The sequence below is a fragment of the Dermochelys coriacea genome, chromosome 2 (genome assembly GCF_009764565.3).
Source record: "Dermochelys coriacea isolate rDerCor1 chromosome 2, rDerCor1.pri.v4, whole genome shotgun sequence".
Classification (NCBI taxonomy): Eukaryota; Metazoa; Chordata; order Testudines; family Dermochelyidae; genus Dermochelys; species Dermochelys coriacea.
Genome location: NC_050069.1, coordinates 119,014,443 through 119,029,092, shown reverse-complemented (window position 1 = coordinate 119,029,092; position 14,650 = coordinate 119,014,443). Strand labels below are relative to the sequence as shown.

The window sequence follows — 14,650 nt, the reverse complement described above, 5'->3', positions numbered from 1 at the left end:
ACTGGACTAGAAGACCTCTCGAGCTCCCTTCCAGTCGTATAATTCTATGAATGTTGCCTACAGTGTTTTGCAGAATGAAATGCCAAATTAAGCTGGTCTTACACTCTGAGACCCCAAGTGCCCAACTACAGCATAAGAATGGAATGGGGGAAATTAGATAAATAACTATTTATCTAGTTCAACAAAGAATTAAGCCTGCGGAGTGGAGCTTTTCCAATGAGTCGGTGTTAGTAGATCATTCGTCATTAGCTTAAACTAACATGAAACAGAAAGCAGAAGTCTGAACACATGGGACTAACACTCAGAATTCTGATTAGCCACTTGCTTACACTACCTTGTTTCAAGCTGTGAGATGTATTGAATCATTTAATCCTTGTGCAGGCGGTTAATATAGTAACCTCTAACAGTTGTCACAGTCCTTGGAGAGAGGAAGTGGAAAACTACCCTCCTCGCCTTCATGACAAGAGAGAGAAATAATTACGGAGACCACCGCACCATTCACCACCATGAAGATGCTTAATGCTGCCATTCTCATTTCAGTCCTGTTTTATCCCAGTCTCAGCACAGCGTGGCCTACGCACACAGTCTGCAAGGAGAAGAATTTGGAAATATATTACAAAAGTTGTGGTGAGATCTTTAAAATTCCATTTTATATTTACAAGGACAATAAAGTTGTTATTGCATACCAGGGAAAGTTCCTATTCCAGGTGATGAATGAAAGGGTTAAGTTTCTGAGCAAGCCCTGATTTTCTAGTTGGAATTGGCTTAGTGGTTCAGTTTTTTTGCTTCATAAAAACCTCCTGCTGAGATCAAAGATAACAGGGAGAGGAAACAAATCATGTACATTCTCCAAAGATTAATAAATAACTGCCAAAAATAGAGATAATTTAGCACAAAAAGGTTGTGCAACTGGGATTTTTATCTTGAAGTTAGACAAAACCCTTTAATCTTCATCTTCCTTACCCCTCTTGTGAAATCGAGGTAGGAGGCTGTTATGGCACTGATCTACTGTTTTCCTAAGGTAAAGTTTGGCTGTGGAGGTGCATGTTTTCTCTTCTCCCACTTAGAGTGACAAGAGACCCAGTGTGACAGTAGGAAGGAATCAGGCTGTGGAAAGCTGCTACCATGCTTAGCTAGACTGCAGCAGACATGCTTAACAGAGGCATTTCCTGTGGACTGTAGGTTTGTTCTTTAAATCTGTTGAAAAGAAAAGGAGCAAATGGCCCTGAAATAGCTGAAAATGAATTCACTGAATGGTGCTGCCTTTTCAAGTTGGTTGCTTTGCTGGCCTTGCGCCTCTTCTATCATACTGATCTGCTTTACTACTGGGACAAAGGGAATTAGATTCACAGACACCTCATTCATATTACACACGTGATGTGAAAAGTGATTCATGGCAAATGAACACCCTAGAGTTTGTTTTTCCAATTCATCCAGACACAAAGGGTTCCCCATGAGGCTTTTTCTCCCCTGCAGCTCTCCTGCAGCTATGCACATCCATTAAATATAAAACCAGCAAGTGGCAAGAGGAGTAAATAAATATTTGTAATAAAATCCTTAACCAGCCCATTCCTATGAGAACAAAATCAGGCTTCACATATTATAAATGGATCTACTGTTTTAGGAAAAATTTAATTAGATATTGGATGGAAGCTTTGCCATTACCTTTATTTTAACAATAATTCCTAGGGTGAATTAATTCCCCCACCTCCTCCTAACATGTCTCCGTTAACAAGTAGCAGACTTTACAGAGGCAGTGGGCTAAATTTCAAGTTGCTTTAAATCGTGAGAAGAATTGCTTGCTGGGTGTATGTCAGTTAATGATTCCCCCACCCATCTCAGATTATTAGCCAAAATGTTTGATTTAGAGCATACACCTCAATTGCTGTTTCCCCATACACAGATGCTTTCAGCCAGAATAATTGTTTATATTGAGAATAACAAACAAGAAAAAACTTAATTAAGGTCCCCATGAGAAAGCCCCATTCTGCTCTCACATCCATGAGAATAGGCATAGCTTTAGAAGGCAGTGGAGTTACACAGGTGTAAAACCAACATGAGAGCTAAGGGCACATCTAGACTTCGAGCTGGGGGTGTGATTCCCAGCTCAAGGAGACATTCCCGCACTAGCTCTCATAGAGTGAGCACACTCAAAATAGAATGTCCCTGCAGTGGCATGGATGGCAGGAGGAGCAAGCTACCCCAAATACCTGCTTAGGGTCTTAGATAGGGTCATACTCAGAGTGGCTCACCCCTCCCACTGGTCGCACCACCATGGCCACACTCTGTTCTTAGTGAGCTAGCTCAATCCGATGTCTCCTCATGTTGGAATTTACATTGGCAGCTCAAAGCGTAGATATACCCTAGGTCAGATCCAATATGTATGGGACTGATTTTCCTCTCACTGACACTGGGGCAAACCAGGACTAACTCCAATGAAAGTAATGACATTACTCCGATATTAGAGACTGGCATTGGTGAAAGGAGAATTGGGACTTGTGTGTCCACTGACTGAGCTGATTATATATATATATATATATAAACTTTTTGGACAAAAAATGGATTTGACTAAGATTTTTCATTTTAGTCAAAAGTTTTGCGGTTTTCAACAATATACTATTCCAGTGATATACTACTGGCAATGCAAGAGGTAACCTCACTTTTCTACATGCAGCCGTGTCACGGGAGTCAGGGCTCCTTCACCCTGAATTTCTTTTTGCAAGTAGCCCTCACATACTCTTACCATAGCGTACTTTATTTACAACATTTTATGCACCTCCATATTGCATCACCATAAAGTTTTTCCCAACATTTCTCACGGGGTGAAAGGGTGGGAAGACAGGTCTCACTACTCTGAGATTCTGGACTTCTTTGACCTTCCTTCCAACCCTCCCCTTTCCGTTCATATCTCCCATTTAACAGGTCCCAGCTGACGAGATGAATCCCCTTCTTAATTCACTCCTAATCAACTGTCTCCCAACTTGGCCCATGCAGGGATACTTACAAAGTGCATAGATTGGTGAGCCCCCGTTCTTCGCTCCCCAAGCTATTCCCACTGTGTCAAAAGCCCCTTCAGCTATTCTCATCTTGGAGGAAATAGCAATGCCATCTTTCATCTGTGTTGATAAATTGCTTTCCCAATGGACCTTCTGGTGCTAGGTCTAGAATATCTTTCAAGCCAGGAAACTTTGCCCGCTATGCTGCATAGACTTATGAGATACTACAAATGCAGCAATGCCCAGAAACCACAGGGCTGCCTGTCATGTTAGAAGGATAGCTTTTCATGGTGTCAGTGTGAGGTCCAAGAGTTCAGAATAAGAGCTTAAGAGCTTCCTCGCCCATGAATCCTGGACATTGGTGGAGTGGGAATAATAACAAGTACTACCGTACATGACAGGCATGTTCTGCTGAATGGCAGAAGAACATTAAAGGTGAATTGCAAAGCAAAAGTTGAACATATATTTTAACCCCACAAATCCAACTGGGGATATTCAGCCCAGAAATAAATGTTAGCCAACCTCAGTAAAACTCTTCTCCCTCATTCCCTCCCAGTCTGAAAGCCTCAGGGTACTTCCACTGAAGATATCCCAGAATGCATCATTCTGTGACATCAGATATGGGTTACAATAAGGCTTCCAGGATGAGATCCTGGCCCAACTGAACTCAATGGAAAAACTCCCATTGATTCAATGGGACCAGGATTCATCCCGGTTATTTGTGATTTTACATCCCGGGATATTGACAATGCTGGAGGAAAAACGAAGTGGATTTCAGGAAGTGAAAGACATTTTTAACTAAATTTGTCAAGATTTTATTTCTGTGCCCAGTGCCCTACACAGCCTGATTAATAGGGCTTAGTTCCACATATAAATCTGGTATGACATGTTCATTTTCGCTTTCCAGTTCACCAAGATGGCAACAAAAACCTGACTAAAGCCAAAATAAGGTCAAATGTTACTATGTTGACTGCAGTGTAAGACCTAGACAGACAACTGAAGATAGGTAGAAGCAAAGAGTAGCTTAATGAATGACAAAGAGCACTGAACTGCAAGAAAGGCACCAAAAAGAAAAAAGAAAAAAAAATCCTGATAAGTAACTCCATAGTGAGCAACGTAGGCTGAGAAAGTGGTGGCCCAGAGAAGTAAATAGGCTGCTAAGCTGTCTCCTAGATGTAACAGCTAGTACTGTGAGCATGTGGGATAACTAGGGATAACTATATAGTCTACCAGGGAATAAGTGATCAAAGTGAAGGAGGATCTACCATGACCACAAATCACTTCAGAAACCTTGGAAGACATATTAAGACAGAAGTAGCACAGGTCATCTTCTTGAAGATTCTTCCAATGCCAAAAGCAATCAAGAGAGAAGAATAATACGGAGGACAAATTGATGGATGTGCCAGGAGTGTAGAGAGATTAATTTTGCCTTTATTGGAATGTGGAACAATGGCAGATTGTGTTCAGCAGGATTTACTAAGTCTAAAAGGATAGCTTTCATATATCTCAAGTGATTTGGCATTCACTTACAACATATGAAATAAGGCAAAAGGAATTCAGAAAAAATTAAATGTTTTAACATGCTCAAATGCCTCTCTTATATGGAATATATATTCAATGTCTACAGAAACATAAGACAGGGACAAGATCCAAGGTCCATTTAGTTTTGTATCCTGTTTCCAACAGTGGCCAGTAACAGATCCTTCAGGAGAAGCTATAAGCGCGCTGAGGGGGCAGATGTGGGATAATTTACTCCCAACATTAAATCTCATCCCACTCTCCAATAGTTTGAGACTGGCTTAAACCCTGAAGCATAGAAGTTTAATATCCCTTCCACAATTTTTATCATTCATTATATAAGAAACATGTAAGAAGAACTCAAAGTTATCAAATGTGAAGCTTCATTGCCAGTTTAACCACTTGTTTATTACTTTGTAGTCTGTCTGAGTGCCTGTTTTATACAGCTTTTCAGGAAAATCAGGCTAGAAACATCATAATATTTTAAACTCTTTGACTAAGTGCCTGAGTGAAATGGCAATTTGACAAAGTGACTAAAAACTTTAGTCATTTAATCAAGTGGTTTGTTGGCCAGAATAGGCCAAATTCTCTCTCAGATTCCAAGGGGATGGGCACATCAAAGAGATAGAGTTAAGGCCATCCCTGATGAAAACTTCATAGATTTCAGGGACTTGGATTAATTTAGTCCAATGACTAACATCGGTCTAGTCTCCAAATAGTTTAAACTAATGCACCCTCTTTTGGACAGGGACTCTCTCTCTGTTCTGCTTGTACAGCAACTAGCACAATGAGGTCATGGTCCATGACAGCCGTTTGTAGGAGCTACAATAATACCATTTTTATTATTTGTATATGTCTTGTGATTGGAAGATTAATTGCATTTTTACTCTTAGTCCCCTGTGCATATATTCCTGGATATTGACAGTATTTTGTTTAAGAAAGGGATCACACCACAAGCTTCCAAGAAGAAAACTGCCTCACAGACAAATATAGTCAAGTGATTCTTGCATTGTTAACACTATTTGCTGACTAAGTGAAAAAGAGGAACCACAATAGGACAGTTTTATCCAGAGATATGAAAAGAATCTGCAACACAAAAGTTTGACTCCGATCCCTTTGTATTTCAGAGTAACCTCTACCATAATAACGCTCTTGATCTCTTCAGTTTGCATTTTAAAAGGTAATTCTCTGGGGGAGGGGAGGAGAAGATAATGTAGTTAAGTGCCCTGAGCAGATTTCAGTGCTATTCAAGTGTCAGGCTCCTACTCTGAAAGTGCATGCAAACAAAGCTGATGGAGCGTAACTCTGACACACCCACCAGCGGCTTCTTATAGTGTGTTTATATAACTGTAATTGGGCTAGGTTCGTGTTAATTAGCATTCTCAAGTGTTCCAAGGACACCCTCCTCAGAAAGGCAGCCGCATTAGTCTGTATTCGCAAAAAGAAAAGGAGTACTTGTGGCACCTTAGAGACTAACAAATTTATTTGAGCATAAGCTTTCGTGAGCTACAGCTCACTTCATCGGATGCATTCGGTGGAAAATATAGTGGGGAGATTTATATACACAGAGAACATGAAATAATGGATGTTACCATACTGTAAAGGAGCAGACTTACCCCTGCAGTGCCTCCTGCTGGTCATTGGGAATTAGCTCTTTTCCAGCATGGAGCACCCTCTGCAGGCCAGTAATCCACCACCGCTCTGCATCCCATGTTCCTCACAGACCCCAGTTCCCCTTTCTCTGGGGTTTTGCCCCCTGGCAGCACCCCCACACTCTGCCTCTGAGTCTCCCCTTCCTGGGGAACCCCCAACCCACTATCCCCACCTTGCCTCAGTCTGGGCTACTGCCAGTCATCACCAAGCCCCTGCTCCCTGGGGCAGACTGCAATGTTAAGGCCACTCATCATAGGCAAGGGGGTTCGGGCCTGCTGTCATCCTCTGCCTCCCAGTACCTGTATGGGCCTTGGACCAGATCCTACAGCCTGGGGAGTTGCAGGCCTGGAGCGCCCCCACTCAGCCTGCTCCTTCCCCAGTACTGCACCACCCTCAGTACCCTGTCAGGCAGGCAGCCAGACCCTGCTCTCTCCCAGCCTGGAGAGAGACTCCTTGGGCCTCTAGCTCACAATCTTTTTATTCAGGCCATATAATTCTTGATGTCTGATTTGTGCCCATTTATTCTTTTGCGTAGAGATTGTCTGGTTTGGCCAATGTACATGGCAGAGGGGCATTGCTGGCACATGATGGCATATATCACATTGGTAGATGTGCTGGTGAACAAGCCTCTGATTGTGTAGCTGTGATGAAGCCTGATGATGGTATCCCCTGAATAGATATGTGGACACAGTTGGCAACGGGCTTTGTTGCAAGGATAGGTTCCTGGGTTAGTGTTTTTGTTGTGTGGTTGCTGGTGAGTATTTGCTTCAGGTTCGGGGGGCTGTCTGTAAGCAAGGACTGGCCTATCTCCCAAGATCTGTGAGAGTGATGGGTCTTCCTTCAGGATAGGTTGTAGATCCTTAATGATGCACTGGAGAGGTTTTAGTTGGGGACTGAAGGTGATGGCTAGTGGCCTTCTGTTATTTTCTTTGTTGGGCCTGTCCTGTAGTAGTTAACTTCTTCGTACTTGTCTGGCTCTGTCAATCTGTTTCTTCACTTCAGCAGGTGGGTATTGTAGTTGTAAGAATGCTTGATAGAGATCTTGTAGGTGTTTGTCTCTGTCTGAGGGGTTGGAGCAAATGCGGTTGTATCGTAGAGCTTGTCTGTAGACAATGGATCATGTAGTGCGGTCTGGATGAAAGCTGGAGGCATATAGGTAATGGTATATACCAATATGATATATGCCATCATGCGCCAGCAATGCCCCTCTGCCATGTACATTGGCCAAACAGGACAGTCTCTACGTAAAAGAATAAATGGACACAAATCAGACATCAAGAATTATAACATTCAAAAACCAGTTGGAGAACACTTCAATCTCTCTGGTCACTCGATTACAGACCTAAAAGTCATAATATTACAACAAAAAAACTTCAGAAACAGACTCCAACGAGAGACTGCTGAATTGGAATTAATTTGCAAACTGGACACCATTAAATTAGGCTTGAATAAAGACTGGGAGTGGATATGTCATTACACAAAGTAAAACTAATTTCTCCATGTTTATTTTTCCCCCTACTGTTCCTCACACGTTCTTGTCAACCTTGATTATCACTACAAAAGGTTGAGGGGTTTTTTTGTTTGTTTGTTTGTCTTCTCTCCTGCTGATAATAGCTCAGCTTACCTGATCACTCGCATTAAAATGTGTATGGTAACACCCATTGTTTCATGTTATCTGTGTATATACAATCTCCCTACTGTATTTTCCACTGAATGCATCCGATGAAGTGAGCTGTAGCTCACCAAAGCTTATGCTCAAATAAATTTGTTAGTCTCTAAGCTGCCACAAGTATTCCTTTTCTTTTTGCTGCTGTAGATATCTTAGAGAGGGGATAACATATTTTCCAAGTACTTTTATAACATAGTTCTTGAAGAGTCTTATGGTTAGCCAGTGTTTGTACGACTATCATATGTTGGTGTCAACACATGGCGACAACTAGTTTCAGCTGATTGAATAGCCCCTCCTAGACATAGATCCTCAACTGATTAATCAAAATGCTGAAGTGTCTAGACTAGCTTATGTGATAGGCCTCACAGATCCTACTCCCTAAAAATAAAAATGTCTAGAGGAGGGGTAGTCAATTATTTTTTGTCCAGGACCAAATTTCTTGGTCAAGGTATAGCCAAGGTCCAGACTCCAAAGAAAACAATAATAAAATAAATAATAATAATAAGTAAATCCAAAGATTTCAGGTTTCATTCAAAAGCATTTGGTGATCCAGATTTGGCCCATGGTCCGCCTATTGACTCCTGTTCTAGAGGATGGAATAGAGATTTTTAACAACCCTCATCTCCAACTTGGAATCTGGAGGCTCTCTGGAAACTCAAGAAATGGGTATATCAATTACTGAAGACTTTGCTTCCAGTATGTAGGAGCAACTATAGAGTTACCATATTTGAACATTCAAAAAAGAGGACACTCCACCGGGGGGGGGTGATATTTGCTCACGCCCCCCCACCCCCAGTCCTGCCCCAATTCCACCCCTTCCCCGTCCCCATTCCAACCCCTTCCCCAAAGTCCCCGCCCCAACTCCTCCCCTTCCCTACCCCACTGGACCCCTTCCCCAAATCCCTGCCCCGGCCCCACCTCTTCCCCTGAGTGCGCCACGTTCTCCCTCCTCCTGCCTCCCTCCCAGCCGCGCAAAACAGCTGTTTCATGGCGCAAGCGCTGGGAGCTAGGGGGAAAAAGCGGGCACTCTCTCAAGTGATCAACATTCACTTTCTTTCTCAAATGATCAGCATTCACTCTCTTTTTTGAATGATCAACTGTTCTTTGGGAAAAATAATAATGGCAAAATCCTGGACGTTTTTAGATATTTAAAAATTCCTCCCAGACGGCAATTTAAGAATCAAAAAGCCAGACATGTCCGGGAAAATATGGACATATAGTAACCCTAAGCAACTACCAGGGAATTTTGGGGAAAGCTTCAAAAGGGATGATACAAAGCCAATATTTGGGTTGACATCTGGAGGGAGACCCAGGCCTTATAGAAGGCCATCGGGCCCAACTTGGTTTTCTGGTTAGCAGAAAGAGTGTTTAAATAAGAAGCTGATTTCACACCGCATATCTGGCTTTTTCTTTAATTATTTCAAATCAAATCAGGCCCAATGTTCATGAACTGAAATTTCAGGAGAAGGGTAAACAAACATATATATAATCTTACATTCAAAAATCAAAATAGTCAAGTGGGCAAACTTTATTTGCAGCACTCAGCTGTACGTATACCATTAAAGCCCCTCCATATTTAGGAATATGAACAACCATTGTCTTTAGTTAGGAGGAGAAGCTATTGCTCTCCTCTTCATGATTTCTAAACTACTATGGAGGACTTAAATTGGAAATATTGGCTGGGAACTCCAGGGGCTAGCCATGGCTTTTGGGCTCTATTTTCACATAGCAAATTTGCTGCCTATGCTTAAATGGGACAAAGTAAACCTTCGTGTAGCTCCTCTGTGGTCCTCAACTCTTTACATAGGAATATGCCACACTTCAGGCAGATAGATTTCTACAACAGTAAGCTTAGTCCACTGTTCTGCCCCACAAGGTTGCAGTTTTGTACCCTGTGTTATAAATTTTCACTGGATTAGAATCACAAAAGGAAATACACTCTCAGATTACACTGCATTCCTTTAATCTGACTGGGACAAGTTCTGATCTGAAAGGGTACAAACTGCAACCTCTTAGGAGTTGACTAAGGACTCTTAGCAGTGGACTAATCTTACTCTTGTAGAAAGCTGTTTGCCTGAAGTTTGGCGTATTACTATATAAAGGGTTGAGGAGGAGCACAGTGGAGTTACAAGTAACTCTACTTACTTCAGTTGACTAATGATACACTAGTCAATAGAGTTATTCTGGTATAACTCAGTGCACAGTCTGGTCCATTGTGCACCAAACAGTTAAAATGAATACACTCACACTAAAACCTGCTTTATTGGCATCTTTTCAATGCTAAGAAACCAATCACATGGTTTGGCACATTGGATAGCTCATCATCACAACATCACTTAATCATCCTTCTTTTTTTTTTTTAAACTATCCATGCAATTCTGAATACTTTCACTCTGAGGGCTGGTCTATACTAGAAAGTAAGGTCGACTTAGCTAAATTGTTCAGGGGTGTGACGTAGTTAAGCTGACCTAAGCCCCAGTTTACTGCAATAGATTGACATACGAATTCTTCCATCAACCTAGCTACCAGATTTACTACAGTGACAGACAAATCACTGGAGTAAGTGTCTACACCACAGAGGTACAGCTGCACCACTGCAGCTCTGCTGCTCCACCATTTCTAGTGTAGACATGCCCTTAGTGGAGTCCAAGTCAGCTACTCTTCCCATCCCCCAAAAGTCTTTGCCATATGAATTGAAAGGCTTCTTAAGGACCAAATATACTGTGTTTACAGCTCCACTTTTTTTTTTTTTAATAGAAGCAACAACGTGAGCTGTGAGATATGAAGCAGAGCTGTAAAACATGGGATCATATTTTATAAACCCAGAATGACTATCTTCGATCACTCAGTAGTACCATGCTAGCGGGTTGTCTTCTTTATTAATCTTTGCAGCAACTTTAATTTTACATAACACCAACTTCTGCTTTTCCCATCACCCCAAGTTAAATCAAATTGCTGGTCTCTCTCCCTTGGTGTATATGTTATCTGTACATGGACTCTCTTTTTAATTAAAGGAAATAAGCTTGCCGGGAGCTTTAGCTGTTAGGGAGAAGTTAGTGGGTGAGGAAAATTCTTGTTTCCTGCTTCTACAGGGTAAATGTTAAATCATGCACTTAATAGAAGGATCTCTCTCCATTACTCATTGTTTTATGGCAGCTAGATTGAGCCAGATGCGTCATAATTATTTATTTATTTATTTACCACAAGCAGTCTCCTGCAATTGCTTTTGTTCCTGAATTATTCAAAGCCACATGAAACCAGCTCCTTGCTGTTTTTTTCTAGCATCGATTCCTAATGGACAACATTCAAAGAACTAGAGTTTCCCTTGAAAATGTTTTCATTTGCTCTATCCAAAATACCTCGGTGTGACAGTTTGAATGCCCATCTGGTCCATTATCCTCAGAGAGATGACTGATCACTTGGTGTCAGCCCTTCCTCCTTATTTCTAGTTGCTATATCGTATTAAAAAAAGATAGCATTTCCAACTAACTTCTTTCCCATATAGGCAATTGCTGTCGATGCTACAGGGACATTAAGGGATCGCAAACAGTAGGGGAAGTGGTCCACAAGACAATTAATATTAAGATATGGTTCCCCCTATGAAAAAGCATGGGACTACCCAGATATAAATAAACAATGCCAAAATAGTATTATAAATTATATTTACAGAGTACAATGAGTCAAGAGGAACTGTAAGGAGCCTGTGATTTTGTCAATTATTAATACATGCAAAATTGGAATATTTTTAGGGGAACAGGTTTAGTATTAAATAGGTGAGCTAAAGATATACCAGATATCTAGCAAGACCTTGAAATTGGCTCTCTTTCTTGTGTAAAGTGGAGGTCATCAAAAAACGTATCCACCCCATAATAATGTTAAAGACCAAGAACTGAACAATGGTGGTTCGTGAGCAGTCTCATGGTAAATTTACTGTTTAGTTGTACCACAAGATACACCTTCTAGAGAGCTCCATTCTACCTCACTTAGAGAATGTTGCACATATAGGCTTTAGTAAAGCTCTCAACCCTCCAGAGATGCCTTCAGTTACCATGAGAGCAGGGCTTTCTATATGGGAGGTGGGCTCCCCTGGCAGATGTACAATCAGTTTAGGGTTACCATACATCCATATTTTCCCAGACATGTCCGGCTTTTTGGTTCTTAAATTGCCACCTGGGAGGAATTTTTAAATATCTAAAAACATCCGGGATTTTGCCATTATTATTTTTCCCCAAAGAAGAACTTGATCATTCAAGAAAGAGTGAATGTTGATCACTTGAGAAAGAAAGTAAACGTTGATCACTCGAGAGAGTTCCCCCCTTTTCCTCCTAGCTCCCAGCGCTTGCACTGCAAAACAGCTGTTTCGCATGGCTGGGAGGGAGGGGGACGAGGGGGAACGCAGTGCACTCAGGGGAGGAAGTGGGGCCAGGGCAGGGATTTGGGGAAGGAGTCCAATGGGGCAAGGAGGGGGCGGAGTTGGTGCGGGGACTTTGCGGAAGGGGTTGGAATGGGGGCGGGCAAGGGGCAGGGAAGCGGTGGAGTTAGGGAGGGGCCGGAGGGGCCGGAGTGTCCTCTTTTTTGAATGTTCAAATATGGTAACCCTAGTTTACAGGAACCATCGAAAATAATCCAGAAAGAAAACCTTTCTAGGTTCAGATGTCTTCTCATCCAGGAGAAGGATGTGATTCACCACTGTGCTACTCCAGTTTCATGCTGGTGTAACTTCACTGACTTCAGTGGGAGTTATAGCAGCATAAAAATGGAGTAATACACTGCTAATCAAGTCTGCTTAAGGAGGAGATTTTAGTGACGCCGACCCTGCTAAGCACTAAACACCAGTCTCTCCTGGATGTTACTTGCAGACTCAAGAGAGCTTCTTATTAGAGATCTGAAGAATCACCACAAAATGAATTCTATATACTGGCCTTCTTTTCATTGGAAAATGAAAGACTTCTGTGAAATGATTCAATGGCAGGTAGTGCAGCAAGTCAAAGGAGTTTCCTTAAGGTCACACAGTGCTGATTCCAACTTATTGCCCCAACCCACGGCTGATTTCAACCCATTCTAGGAAAACGGGACACATCTGGTATATTAATATGCAGCCAGACACTGTTGTGCATAATTAGCAATAAAGTCCGACATCCAGAGTGCTGTACACATATCTAGCCACAGGATACTTTGTCGGAGTCTTTGGTTCTATTTCATACATGAAACAGGACCGATTCCCAAACCACTAGGGCAAGCATTGATGGTCAGTGACATATAGTGATATTTTCCTGGTGTTCATTAAACAACATGATTACACGTATGATTTGTTCTCTCATCTGCTCCCCAGAGGGAGAAGTGTGTGGAGTGGAAGGTATAGTTTTGGAAGGGTAGTTTTCGCTTTTTTTTTTTTTTAATATAAATACACCTCTTGCTGCGAGTTTATGTTAGAGAAGGCAAAGTCAAAGAAATGGACTTTGCACTTGGAACAGTGAGTGATGCGGTTTGTGATGGTCCTTAGTTCTGGGGGGAGTTTGTTCCTCAATCTCAAACCACCCCCACAGGGAAGGTTCAATCTCCCACACCAATGAACTTTACTCTTATTGTTGAGAGTTCCATTGTGCCAGAGGAGCATAGTTGCTGACCAAGTTCTTTGTCCTGGAACTTTGGATAATCTTTAAATATTCTGGGCCCAGGTCATAGAAAGCTTTGAAAGTAAGGACTGAGTCCTTGGACGTCATTCAGAATTCTATGGGAAGCCAATGTAGCGAGTGGAGGACACATCTGATGTGTTTGCTGTAGCCTGTGTCACTGAGGAGTTATGCCACAGCATTAAGAACTAGTTGGAATTTCCTAAATGCTGTATGCTCGTGCCCAGGTCTGTTGCATGGCTGTAATCCCACTGAGAGATGGGTCAGGCAGACACAGATTTGAGTTTACTCTATCCTTATGTTTCAGATTTGTCTTCTCAAAGGTCATAGACCTAGGCTAATCTCTGTCATTTAACGTGAAGCATGGTCAGTGCTCTGTTCCGAAATCACCACTATGTCAGCAAGAAAACTATTCACAAACAACAAGGTGCTGGAAATGTTTCCTCAGAACATTTGCAGATAACTCCAGAGCACATTCAACAATAAAGGGAGATTAGACTCCAGTTGATTTTTCAGGTCTGGTGAAACAAAACAAATGTATGCACTGGCACTGGCTTCCTCCAAGCCCCGGGGGTGCTCAACCCCTGCTCCACACCAGGTCCCAGCCCCACCCCCAAGGTCCAACCCTGCCCCACCTCTTCCCACCCCCACTCCACCCCCGCCCCACCTCTTCCTGCCCAGTTCCACCCCTCCCCCTCACCCCCAGTGCCTCCTGTATGCCATGGAACAGCTGATTGTGGTGGGCAGGAGGCGCTGGGAGGGAGGGAGGGGGAGGAGTTGATCAGCTGGGCCGCCGGCGGATGGTAGGCCCTGGGGGGAGAAAGAGGGGGAGCTGGCTGATGGCTGCCAGTGAGTGCTCAGTAACCACTAATTTTTGTATTCACCTATGAATGTGTGCCAGGGCCAGATTAAGGCAATCTCATACCCTATGCTCACCACCAGACCCGGCCTTCTCCACAGCCCTTCCTTTGCCCTACAGCTCCCACCCCCGCTGTCATTGCACCCATGGTGTTATAATGCTCTTTGCCCCCCACAATAGACCCATCCCACCCCAGAGGCAGCAGCAACACCATGGGCCTCCTTTTCCATACCAGGACTAGCAACAGGGGGCCTTCAGTACAAATCCCAGCTACACTGGTAAATCTGATGGGTGGGTAGGATGAGTCTGCTGCATTCTTCTC

The 14,650-nt window shown here is 42.7% G+C and overlaps 1 protein-coding gene across 1 annotated transcript in view; it reads left to right on the top strand.

Moving 5' to 3' along the window:
• Nucleotides 1-202: 202 nt before the first annotated feature.
• Nucleotides 203-14,650, top strand: part of LY86 (lymphocyte antigen 86) — a 40,818-nt gene continuing 26,370 nt past the window's right edge. The window contains exon 1 of the mRNA XM_038388824.2: nucleotides 203-627. Within this exon, the coding sequence (XP_038244752.1) occupies nucleotides 507-627 (121 nt within the window). The 5' untranslated portion in view covers nucleotides 203-506. The remainder of the gene's footprint in view (nucleotides 628-14,650) is intronic.